Below are 13,611 nucleotides of genomic sequence, written 5' to 3' on the forward strand. Positions count from 1 at the left end.
ATAGAGAGTATAGTAGACAACGTAATAATAGACTGCTGGTCAGGAGATGAGCTTGATGTGTGTAAAAACCACCAAAAATGTCTCACCCTTTAAAAGGAGATTCTTTTGATCCTCAAAGTCACTATTCCATATGTCCCTTGTGTATTCCATGATTTATTGTCTTTTGAAATATCTATCAAACTATCCCTTTAAAAAACCCTTTGCACTTTGTCGTTGACAACGTACTATTAACTGGCATTACTTTTGAAAGGAAGACTCAGGGTCAACAGTTTGTCTGAATATTTTTGCATGCTCAAATGTAGATTTGTTCTGTTAAGTTCTGAATTATATGTGCTTAAAGCTGAATATGCAATCAGTAATAAGTTCTGAACCTTGATGAACCACTTAAACTAGATATATGCACAGGTTTGCTATACAAATATTGGACTGATATAGAATGTGTCACACCTGTTTATTTATCGGACATGTGTCTTGGCACAAAGATGAGTTATTGTGAGTTGTTACAAGAGGCTTGCCTGTCAGTAATGGCTGTTCTTCTGCAGTTCAGTCACTCTGAAATGGGGCTCTTCAGTTTGCTTTAACTTTACATTTCTTTCATTTGATAATTTTATTTACATTTGTTTGTTTAAACTGACCTAAAAGCACTTTACACTGACTTTTGTCAGTTTATCCTAATTAAAAGCACTATTAACGGTTTACTGATACTTCACCAGCAATTTATGGACATGCTGCCTTAAGATTTTTTCTTTTATCTGATGACATTTTTTTAAATCCATTTATGTAAGAGCAGATGCCCCCATATTATTTATTGATACCTGCTGTAGATTTCATCTGGCATATTTATATGACATCTGAACATTAGTAGTTGAAATAAATGAAAGATTCTTATACCTCGTTGAGTACAGTGTCTTTTTTTTCTAGAAAATTCTAACCGTGAATTTAAACTTGTAGACTACAACGTGGTAATCATGTGATTCTCACCTTTGCCAAGAGGTAAAGAAGGATTATTGCTGCATTCTTGTGGATTTTCTGTTCTTTCATTATAATCACATAATGCTTTGTGTATATATTTAAGGATGCACTGTTAAATGCAATACTCAGCAGACATCAGCATAGGAAAAGCTTATTTCAGCTAAAAATGAAAATCTGCTGCGGATTCAGGCCGTCCAAGATGTAGATGAGTTTGTTTTTCTTAACAACCGATTTGGAAAAATGTAGAATTACATCACTTGCTCAACGATGGATGCTCTGCAGTGAATGGGTGCCGTCAGAATCACAAACACCAACACGATCCGCACCACCCCAGTGTATTGTGTGTTTATTAGAAACAAATCCATCAAGGCATTTTAACTTTATTCCACTATAATTTTATCAGCTGTTTGGACTCTCATTCTGACGGCACCCATTCACTGGAGAGGATCCATCGGTGATTTCATGCTAAATTTCTCCAAATCTGGTCTGATTAGGAAAGACACTTACAAATGTGCTTCTTGGATGGCCTGAGGGTGAGTAAATGTTAAGCAAATTATCCTTTTTGGGTGAACTATTCCTTTAAGATTACATTTTAGCAGTTTTCTGTCCATCATCCAGGGCTGTTTGCCTTCTGCCCTCTAAAAAGAACAAGCTGTTTTGTCCTCTATTCTCAAACAAATGGTCGCAGACTGTTAAGTAACTCTAGATATGAACAACCTGTTCCAATGCAGTACATTTCCATTGTCAACAGATAACAGCAGCAGGCTTTAATGATAGATCTACACAGATTCAATAAACACACATGGAACATCCCCTTAAGGCTTTGGCTATTTCAACTACAACCTTTAATCTATCACCCTTCAATCTAAAATACACTTATATTACTCATTCTAACATTTATTGCATTTGTCCTTACTTATGATTTAATTTGGATTAATGTAAATCTATTTTCAAAAAACATACTAAGTTTATTCAAATTATTTCATATTGTTGCAAATAGTCCTGGATCTGTAGGATGCTTCGGATAAAAGTGTCTGCTATAAATGAATACAAATTTTGCATGTAAAAGCAAACAGATGTAAACCAAACAGATATTTTATAGGGTTTGAACAAAATGTTCAGAATTGTATTGTGCATGCATTTAAAAATTAAATTCATTTGAATTACATATCAATGATGCAGGATTAGAATGCAATACACGAACGACATCAGCATTTAAAGGAGAATTTTTTTTTTTATATCTTGCCAATTTTAAAAGCATATAGTGTCCCCACAAAATGTTCATTGTAATGTATATTGTACATGTTAATTTTGTTATTTTCATAATCGTTATAGCATCTCATCTGTGCACTGAAAAAAAAGAGGTATTAAAAATTTTTACTCACAAATTGCTTGTAAATTTCGACAATAATTAAAAAGAAATGGCAAGGAACACATTGCATTAAAAGTGAATTTACAAAAATGTAAAATGTACTCATAAAATATTGTTTTCTTTTAATATTATTTTATTTATTTATAATTAAAAAAAATGAATGAAATTTGACATTTTCTGAAGCTTATTATAAGTACATTTGTGTGGTTATAGCTCAGTATATTAAGTACAGATTTAAATGTGATGTTTTTATATAAAATAATTTTTCATAGCTGTATAGTTATTACTTTTTAAAAACTTTTCTTAATCTGGAATTATTTGAGAGAATATAGCATAATATGTCAGAATATTTTGTCTAATTATTTTCTTTAGTCAAATTATTTATCTTTTGTTTGTATTTTGTCACATGTCAAGCATTCGTTAAAAAGTAGTCTAAACTATCATTGAAAACATTTAGTCATAACATTTGTGCAAAAGAACATAACTGATGTTACAGATATAAGCAAATAATTTCAAAGTGAATAAACAAACAAGCTAACTGCTTAGATTTGATTGTATAAAAGTGCTTAGTCACTCTGAGTGAGGTTCTTCAAAACTGTTTCGTCAGCATGCATTTATTTTTCAAGTCATCCATCGACGTTACTATCCAGTAGAGGGAGGTAGTGTAACACATATCAGGATGGGACAAAAACAAGATTAGATCAACACCAATCTTAATTGTTGAGACTTCAGTTCATGAAAACATTCACTTCCAGGTGTTTGATGGAAAGACAAAACAAAAAGCCCACAGAGCGACTGATTATAAAGTTACTAGTTCCACCATAATAGCAAACACTTTTGTTCAAACACGGGACAGCCTTATTTGAATATTTACAATTGCATGATGCATGGTTTAATAATCTAATTGTACAATAACCTAAAAACAATGATCAAAAACCTGAGCTAAAAACACAAAATCATGTCTGCAATGTTGTGCAACAAGCTTTAGTCGTGCAAACATTGCATGGAATAAAAAACGGAATCATAAAAGCACATAAAAGACTGTCATAGTGAACTGCAACAAACAAAGGCTTTCTTGTGTGCTTTTGTAAATGAATTGCAACTGGAAAGCAACAGTTCCATGGGCTTCAGGATTACATGTGACAGATTGACTGGGAGTGGAAGAACTGCACATTCTTTTTAGATGGCATAAGAGTTCCCTCCTTGTGGACTGAGAATCGGAAAAATCATTGCTATTCTGCCAAGAATACAAACACACAGTTAAAGTGAATATATATTGGCATATTTATATATGATCTTGTGCCTAATAAACCATTTTATATTCTCTGGGGTCATTTTTTTTAGATTGAGTAATGAATGCTGGGAGGAACAGGATACAAACCCCTCTGTTTGGGCTGTTTAGGTGTGGATTACCACTGCATGCATAAACAAAGCGTAACAAACAATCAGAAAAAAGAATAAACTATCACAATACAAAAACTTGAACATGTGTTCACTACATGAAACATCTGGCATCACTTTGTGATCTTAGTTCCATCCAATAAAACAATTGTATAATTAATCTAGTTAACAGGAAATCAAACAACGTTATCAATCCAGCCAAAGGAAGTAACCTTCAGATGTAGCCAAAACCAGATAATGCCCATGCAGCATTCCCACTAGTGGCATGGGACTTGACTAATTGCAGTCTACAGTGCTTTAAAGAATGTACCCTTGTAAAAAAAAAAATATATATAAATATATATATATATATATATATATATATATATATATATATATTCCAATTTTTTATGTCAAACAATGTGGTATTAACACAATATTGTGTCGCATATGGCTTAGTATTGAGTAAATTACAAATTAGACAAAACATTGCCTGCTGCTTTGTGAGTTTTCTATCCACCAATTAAAATAATTCCAGATGTCAAAGTAAAATCATCTTTGCATGACTCTAGAACAATACACTATAGTGGAGTTATTGCAAGAAGTGTTTTAAATGAATACTCACTCATAAATACAGTCACTAGTCGCCACCTGCTGGTGTATTTTGTCTGTTTTTGCTACAACAATGAAAACAGTGAAGTCCAAACGGGATCAACCATTACGTCTCTGAACAAAATAGTAGTAGCATTACTGTATAAATCTGTGTTTTGCATAGATCAGTTGAATGAATGATTCAGTGACTCATTCAGAAATACAGTCACTTGTCGCCACCTACTGGCATAACGTTGAAACCTGCAGAAAGAATCAATGAAAATTCCCTCTTCATATCAGAACTCTTGGAAAACAGTTCGGCTAATTGAATTTGAGGACGAAATTCAGTGCTGTAAAATATTAATATTTTATGTGATATCTAATACACTTGACTAACATATCATGTAATTTGTCTATTTTTTGCTACACCAATGAAAAGCTGAAATAGGATCACTGGTTGATCAATCATCAATGAAAACAGTTGAAACTAGTTGCCCATCTCTGAACAAAATAGTAGCGTGTGACTGAATGGCTGTTTTCAAAAAAACTGATTGATTGATTGGTTGCATGAGTGAATGAATAAATTCTCTTGGCAACTACTGGCATAATGTTGCAACCTGCAGAAAGGACCACTGAAAATATCAGTGCTCTTAGAATAGCCTACTGCTTAGCCAATCGAATTAGGGCATTGTGCCCCAAGTGCTGTAACATTCGTATTTTATTTTATCATATTAGTACCATAGTCTGTTTTTGCTCCAATAAAAATGGTCCCAAAAGTCTAAGCAGGATGAATAAATACAGTAGTTGTACTTTAAATATTTATGAAGACATGCAAGCATGTGTCTGCGACAGTAAAGAAGTGTGTCCGTCTCTTGACTGTGTTAAAGTCCTCACACATTCCTATGCAGTCAGTTCAGCAATTGTGCTCGAGAGAGGCTCCGCTGCTGCTCACTTGATTGACTGACTAAGTTTCCCGCCTCTTCAAACTCAAAACGCAACTTTGTTTCAGTACTGTTGTTGCGGGGCTCTGCAAACCTAACCGTCATTTCATGAAATCATGATGAAGTTTCACGTGAGACGGGTTTTTCTGGTGTGACTCTGCAACGGTGAGTTGTTTCTCCTGTCCTTGGCACGTGTTATGTTCTGTTTGTAGTGATAAATCTTGTGTGTATGCGAATATACCACAGCTGTGCGTCAAAATGACGTTTGATGTAGCGTGTTAGTTGATCAATTGTGTTGTCGGATTAATACAGTCGGAAAATAATGAAGTCTTTTTACTACCAGCACATATTCATTCACATCAGTTGTTTCATTTCGTGTAGCCTATATGTATACTTTGTTATATGTCAAGTGATAGCTACCATGGTACTAGCATGACAGAAGGTTTGGACATGACCAAAAACATTGTTGCTATAGAACTTGTATTTTTTTACAATAATATATTTTTCCTAGTAACGTTAAATTGTTCTCAGTCTGTCATCAGGCAGGTGTTAAATGTTTGACTGTGACAGAGCGGATGCTTCTATAAAAGACATGTGGTGATGTTTTTAAATCGTGTGTGACATCACGATGATCAAAATTGCATGCATATGAGGAACTTAGTTAAAGGTACTTTCTCCAAAAAGCACACTGAGATTTTTCTGTCCCCCCTTTCTGCCTCCACAGGCTCCCCTAAGTCTAGGTTGGTGAAATCGGCTTCTAATGGAAATCTTATGTTGCTCTAGTAAAGTCTCTGTGCTGTGACTGAGCTGACCAGCTCTGTAACCTGATCTTGCACAAGTGATCCTGGGGTTTGGGCTCTTTAGGCTCAAACTCATACAATCCATTTTCATTTACCAGCCTGGAAAATGTGAATAGGTGGAAAACTTGTCTGATTCAATTCACATGCCACGTTAATTTTATTAAAACTCGATGGAGAAAGAGTTTGAGGCGAGTAGTACTTGGTTACTGTTCTGGGATCAGCTGGGAACTTTTGCTTTGCTGTAAACAAGCCTATGATAGACCTTTGATCAGTTATGCCAATACTCATAATCAGAATTTGGACACTTTTGTGTAAAATGATGACAGTGTGAGTAAACAGAACAGACTGTTTCATGTGTTGTGAAACTGAATCTGGGTTGACACACCTGAGCTGTGTCAGAAAACATGACACCCCCACAAATTGAACTGTAGATTTATGCTATATCAAATACTGATTTAGTGTCAGGAAGTGTTTGGACATACCTGCAGTGATCTTTTCTTTGATTTTTACAAATTGTCAGCTTGAATCGGTGTCTGTGTCTGTATCAGCTTGTATCTGTAGAATATAATATTTTGCCACTGCTTGTTTGGAGCTCATATTTTCTTTTATCTTTTTTGCATGATATCTGCATGATATTTTGCATGAGACTTTTATTTTAGCATTATTTACATTATTTACTATTATATTATTTTAATATTTTTAGATAGCTTATATTTGTAATGTTTCGTGTTTTCGTAAAAGTTTTTTTAATTTTTTAATGTGCTTTTGCCTTTTTTAGTATTTTTTTATATTTCTACTTGGCTTTCATTTATTTTTATTTAGATTATTTTTTATTTTTTACATATATTTTATTTTTTAGTAATTTAAGTACATTAACCTATACTTATTCCAGGTGTTTGCCAGTCAGCATTTATAATTTTCATTTTACAGTTAATGGGGCTGTTTCCCAGACAGAGATTAAGCCTAGTCCTAGACTAAAATGGCCCCTTAAACCAGATTAACAGAAATCTGTTTAATTTCCTAACCTTGAGCCACATGTTCTGGGTTTTATTGCCATGGTAATGTGCGCTACATGGCTACCCTGCTCTGGAGCAGGTTTTATTCTGAGTTAGAGATCACAAACCCAAACTGGACCAGTCAGCCGTGATCTAAATGACATATATCTGATGCAGTAATGCCACTACCCTGTATCTCTTGCTCCAAATGAAAGCAGTTTACAGTGAAATAATTTTAGAGACAAAATTGCCCGTCTTTTGCTCACTACGCATTGCAGGGCAGTACAAGGCGAGCATTTCTGTTTATAAAACATATACATTTATTTATTTATTTTTTAGAAAATGACTGATCGTTTCACTAGATAAGACTCTTACTCCTCATCTGGCATCATGTAGATCCATTTGAAGCTGCACTGAAACTGTAATTTTGACCTTCAACCATTTGGTAGCTGTTGAAGTCCACTATAAGGAGAATAATCCTGGAATGTTTTCATGGGGTTGTGTAAATTATCAGGACATTTTAATTTATAAGTGAACTAATTCTTTAATGCAATAGCATGATTTTTTGTTTCAAAGACATTAGTCATTATTTTTCTTCCTTATTTTCTCTGCAATCATTTACAAAGTCAGCAAATGTAAGATGCCTAATATTTTAGCGTATGAACAGATTTTAAAACGTCAGGTGTTGAGTCATAAATTTGTAGTGTATTCCAGCCTTAACTGCAGTAACACTGAGATCAACAACAGCTGAGCTAATTTAATTTATGATGGGCTGTTAGCTTAGATTGCCTTTATCTTAATTAAACCTGCATGTATGTTGGCATTGTTTACCCACATATAAACTTATTTTTTTTTTAAGATGAACTGTTTCAAGTCTGGATGAGGCTTTGCTCCAGTAGCCGCCTGTTGCATGAGAACAGAATCAAGCGAGCACAGATAATTAGTTTGTGCTGGCTTTAGAAAAGACGGAGAGAAGGCGGGGGTGCGGAGGTGGATTTGGGGAGGTGGGAATTCCCGTAATTTCCAAGCGTTACGATGGCCTCTTGCCTCAACAGACACTCATCCCCACCCTCCTCACTGGAGTCACGTAATGCAGCCTCTTTATGGCTACAGTTCATAGTTTAGATAAGTAAAAGGTGTCTTTGACAAGTTCAGGTTTTTAGGGCACAAATGCACATTACACCCACTGCAGGCAGGCTGACATAATCAGACAAGTCAGTCGCTGGCAAATGACCACAGGAAATGACCGTGACAGATTGGATACAATCTCACATAATGTAATATATACAAATAAAGGCTTGCAGTACTTCTAAGCTTTCACAGCTGTTAAAAGAACTGTAATTAGTTGTGTTTGCTAAGGCAAGCGATTATTGTTACTCTTTAAACCCCTAATGTCAGATGCACTATTAGAACAGCCCTATATTATACATTGACAATGGGACCTGAGCTCAGAAACAAGCAGTTCATACAGACTTGGGGGCTGGGTTTTTTAACCAGTATGTAACCCTCCAGAACACCAGGCACTAAACAATAAGCTAATAACTGGCCAGAATGAAAGTGAACTGAAAAACCTATATTTTGCCATTGCTTCATAGTCAGACTACCACACAAAGTCTTAAGGACAGTTTGTCCTAAAGACAAAGGCGTGTCAGGTTTATTTGTCCTGTGATCTTATTCTACAGCACGAATGCTTATTTAATGTATTTTAGTAATGTTGGAGAATGAATTCTGGGTTCAGATAAGGACAAAACTTAAGAGGCGTCACTGGTATTGTATAATGTATACCTTATTCCAAATCATACAAGAGTTTTGAGTAGAGAACAGAAGAACAGGACATTATTCACAGATACAAATTCTCTTGACTGAAGCTTAGAAAACACATTTGCCTTCAGATTTAAAAGTGATTTTATGATGTCTGTGATTGGCATATGCCACTTGCATGGCTCATGAGTAAATAATGACAGAATTTTCCATTTTAGTGAACTGTTCCCAAATTTTTAAATGTAGAGTTTGTTGACCCTTGTTGGCAGTAATTGTTTTATTCAGACTGAGAAATAGATTACAATTTTAGCAGTGTTGTAGTGTCTTTGACACTCTTCCCTTTCACCAAGTCCATGTCTGATTACAAGCACTCAAGTGCTGAGTTATGAAAGAAGATCTCCTCACTGTGTTAGCGCAGTGATTTATCGTTGACTGTGTGGGTGTGGGAACTGAGCCATGTTTGAAGACTCTAAATCTGGCTGAATTCACCCTGAATCAATGCAGCGAATGCCCCGCTTTAATCTCATTCATCCTGCCCCCTCCAAGCAAGGCTTTACATTCCAGAGACCTGTGGGTTTGTATGGGACTGGGGGGCTGCAGCCTGTAGTATGATTTTAGACAGCTATGTAATATCCTGAGAGGGAGATATTAATGAGTGGATGTGAATTTTCATGTAATGCTGTCAAAATGTACATCCTGTCCTTGAAATATATCTTCCGTGTTTTAAACAATGTTTGTGGGTGAACTTATCGAGATTTCACCTAGCAAGACACAAAACAGCTTGGCTCTAATAAGGATTGAGAAATTTTCTAGCCTTGCCCAGGCCACGTAAATCCAGAGTGTTACAGTATGTTTATATTCTTGCTCTTGCATTGTCATATTCCTTCATTTTATTCAGGGAACATTTTCAGTTCATTTTCAATACTGTGTGGCAAGAGATGTTGTTTATTGAATTTTTTTTTGCTTCCCCTTTCGTCTAGTGTTCTGAAACCCTGAGGTCTTGGGAGAAGATGCGAAAAAACTGAGAAGACGCAGCCGTCACTTTCTGCAGCAGTCATCCTACAGCTTCTGCTTCAGACAGACCTGCTGAGATATACTCTCTCATCCCAAGGCCATCTTCTCTAGGGGTCGTTTGCCAGAACTTTGTCTTTGGTGTAAGGAGGATCTGACATCAGGTGCCAAGTGATATGAGGTTTTGTGTGGAGAGACAAGCGTATATTGGCCTCATGAGCTCAATGGCCTCCAAGAAGAAATCCGCTGTGCTGGGAGTGAAGAGTCTCGGAAAGGAGACTTCGGCAAGTAATGGTGATGCTCTCATATCTATGAACTACGGCTTGCCTGTGAGTGTATCCCCTCAGGCTCTGGTCCATTATTCATACGAGACTTTGGAGGGGGACTTTCTGGGTACAGAGGGCAGAATACTGAAGTCTTTGGATACTAGGTCTAAGAGTTTGGATTGCTTAGATGAGACCTACATGTCCAAAAACTGCAGCTGTGGGGCTGCAAGGCACGGGGAAGAAGGGTTGTACGTTTGCCAGATGTGTGGGTTTTGTGATCCAGTGGAAAGCAAAGACTGCCCGGAGAATAGCTTTCCTCCTAGAAACTGGGGAATGGTGCCCCAGCTGAGGAAAGCAGAAGGGCTTTCTTCTGATGTTACTTGCCTTGCTGGAGAACAGCCAATGTTGAGTGGCTCGGATGGTGAACTGTGCCAGATGGAACTTGTAATCGGCCAAAACATGGAGATCCAGCCATTCTGTGGGTTGGATTTGAGGCGAAACAGTGTGCCAATATCCTCACCACAAGGGCCTAAATGCACCAATGGCTGCGGCACTGCCATGTATAACAAATTGCATGACAGGACGGACTTTGTATGTGCAGTGTGCCATAAAAATGTATTCTCTAGTTTTGAAAGGATCAACAGGAAAATCAAACCCATTTGTTCTCAGGGCAGATGCCTTAAGAGGTCCACACCCCTGTCTGTACCTGTCTGTAGTGACAGCGAGGGCACTGTGTCTGACAGCGAGTTTGTGCGAAACAAGAAAGAGCGCTCCACTGTGCTTGTCAGGAGGTACCTCAAGAATAACCAGAAAATCAGAAAGACAGTGTGCACCGGCACCAGAGCTATAGTGAGGACTCTACCCACCGGCTGCATTTCTGACAGAGTCTGGGAGTCTGTTTGTGGGAAAACATGCCACCTTGGCGTTAAACCGAAAGGGTACAGCAGAGTGCTTCAGGCCATCCAGCTGCAGGTTTCCAGGGCCCTTCTCACATACCCAGGGGTCAGGTTTGCAGAGGTAAGGTCAATTTCTTTTCTCACTTAAGCTCTATATAGTATGAATGTTTTAAATACGTGAGTAGCTGTATACTGTTATTAAACATCCCCGATGCCACCCACACTGCTGAGGGCAACGTTTATATGAATATGAAAATATGTGCTGTGAGATTTCCTCTAAAAAGCATATGTTCATAGCAACATGGGTATGTCTGCATGAGCTCTGCAAATTAGCACTCTTGTGAAGTCACATCACGTGTAATTACATGCCACTTTATTCAATATAATCTTATGTAGCAGTATTAAATATGAAAAACAGTGCCAGTGTCTTAGTTCATCAAAAGCAAAACTTAATTTGGTACTATAAAGCGGTTCTCCACTGACAAAAACCCAGAGAAGAGTTCCATGTGAAAGTCAGCACTAGGGATGGGACGATAACCGGTTTTATTAATAACCGTGATAAAATGTGCTGAAGGTTAGTAATATCGTTTAAAAATGAATTATCATTAAAACCGTGTTTGATTATCGCGGTTTTAATAACTCACTATTAAATCATGTCCAGCCAGCAACAGTCTGACGCAAGCGCAGCGCACAATGTTTTTTTTGTTTTTTTTCGAGAAGGAATGGCGAAAGTCAGTGACTTTTCTATGCTTTTCTATGCTTCTACACTTTTCATTGTAAGGAAGGAAATGCCACAGAATTTAATCTTTCTTTAAGTTAAGTGCATAGAGTTGCTTGTTTTATTAGTTGTTTGTTGATTATTAAATATAAAACTTGCTGAAATGTTTTCAGTGTGAGCATCAACTATTTTTGAACACTTTCATCTCGTTTCAACAAAACCGTGATAATATTGATAATTGTGATAATTTTAGTCACTATAATCGTGATATTAAATTTTCATACCGTCCCATCCCTAGTCAGCACACACCTTCTATGATGCAGTCGTCATGGACCAATGGTAGTACATAGGTATTTTCAGTAAGAACAAACTTTTCTGGATAATTTGATTTGGCAAGCCTTTTCGAACTACCAACGAACTTCATTTAGCCCGTATTTCGTTTTTGTGTGCTTTTTTTTTTTTTTTAAATGAACAAATTATTACAATTGAACCCTACATTCTAAGCTTGATTCTTGGGTGCATAATTAGTGGATCTTGCTATTTCAGTTGCTCGTATGTATAGTTCTGCAATCTTTCTGCATTTTCAAAACTCATAACTTTTAAACCATTTGTGATACAGTCATGAATGATACCTCAAATCATGTGGCTTGTTGAGGAGAGTTATGATATTACTTACTAGGTGATCAGGCTTGTGTTTTTTTTCCTGGCTGTCTTAACTGGCTGAAAGGTACCTTAGACTCAAGAAGGGACACTTCTAAAGTGTTTAGGTTGTTTGCTCGGTGCATATCTACCGTATTTTTCGGACTGTAAGTCACACCTGTGTATAAGTCGCATAGGGCTGCACGATATTGGGAAAAAATGACATTGCGATAATTTATTTTTCTGCGATATATATTGCGGTATTTTTTCTTACAAACAAAAATGGGGTTAGCACACTTACATTCTCATTTTAAATGATTTAAACATCGACACCATCGTGTCAATTGATTCATCTGCGGGAGGGAGAGAGCAAGACAGCGCTCGTGTTGTTTGAAAACGGCTCGCTCTCTCTCGGTCTCTCTCTCTCTCTCAAGTCAATTCATATTGCTTTATTGGCATGACATACAGAGGTACATATTGCCAAAGCATTGTACATAGCAGAATAGAAACAAACAAAACAAAAATACATATATATTCATAAGAAAAAAAAAATTCATGCAAAATAAATCCATATACATTTCTATAAACATTGATGGTACTTCTAATGTACTCTCTGTCTGTCTCTCTCGCGCGCGCTCTCTCTCTCTGTCTCTCGCGCGCGCTCTCTCTCTCTCTGTCTCTCGCGCGCTCTCTCTCTCTCTCTCTGTCTCTCTCGCATGCTCTCTCTCTCTCTGTCTCTCACGCGTACTCTCTCTCTCCATCTCTCTTGCGTGCGCTCTCTCTCTCCGTCTCTCTCGCGCGCTCTCTCTCTCTCTTTGTCTCTCTCGCGCGCTCTCTCTCACGCTCTCTCTGTCTCTCTCGCGCGCTCTCTCTGTCTCTCTCGCGCTCCCTCTCACTCTGCCCTGTTAAACTTGCATGTGGTTTTCAGTCCTGTCAATTATAAACTTTCACTCTATGATGGTTAAGCTGTGCAATTAATCCGCGAATCACATTCGGCAAGGGCAGGGGAGTAGCTGGCCCGTACAGTTAATGAATAACGGATCAACTACGACAGCCTACATCGCACATCCTGCGATGTGACTATCGTGGATTCGTACATCGCGATATCGATGCTTAAATGACACATCGTGCAGCCCTAAAGTCGCATCAGTCCAAAAATACGTCATGATGAGGAAAAAAACATATATAATTTTAGAACCAAGAGAAAACATTACCGTCTACAGCTGCGAGAGGGCGCTCTATGGACACCATGGACACGCCTTTTCAAGA

At 37.3% G+C, this 13,611-nt stretch overlaps 1 protein-coding gene across 4 annotated transcripts in view; it reads left to right on the forward strand.

Annotated features, from left to right (window-relative positions):
- The first annotated feature begins 5,240 nt into the window (after window positions 1-5,240).
- The window catches only part of LOC132121244 (1-phosphatidylinositol 4,5-bisphosphate phosphodiesterase epsilon-1-like), an 88,041-nt gene continuing 79,670 nt past the window's right edge, over window positions 5,241-13,611 (forward strand). For 2 of the 4 annotated variants that reach the window (XM_059530453.1, XM_059530454.1), the window contains exons 1-2: window positions 5,242-5,421; window positions 9,793-11,106. In XM_059530453.1, coding sequence (XP_059386436.1) covers window positions 10,000-11,106 — 1,107 coding nt within the window. In that variant the 5' untranslated portion in view covers window positions 5,242-5,421; window positions 9,793-9,999. Of the gene's footprint in view, window positions 5,422-9,792; window positions 11,107-13,611 lie in introns of all 4 variants that reach the window. The other 2 variants (XM_059530452.1, XM_059530455.1) reach the window with 2 other exon arrangements.

This window comes from Carassius carassius, chromosome 39 (assembly GCF_963082965.1).
Source record: "Carassius carassius chromosome 39, fCarCar2.1, whole genome shotgun sequence".
In the NCBI taxonomy this organism is placed as follows: domain Eukaryota; kingdom Metazoa; phylum Chordata; class Actinopteri; order Cypriniformes; family Cyprinidae; genus Carassius; species Carassius carassius.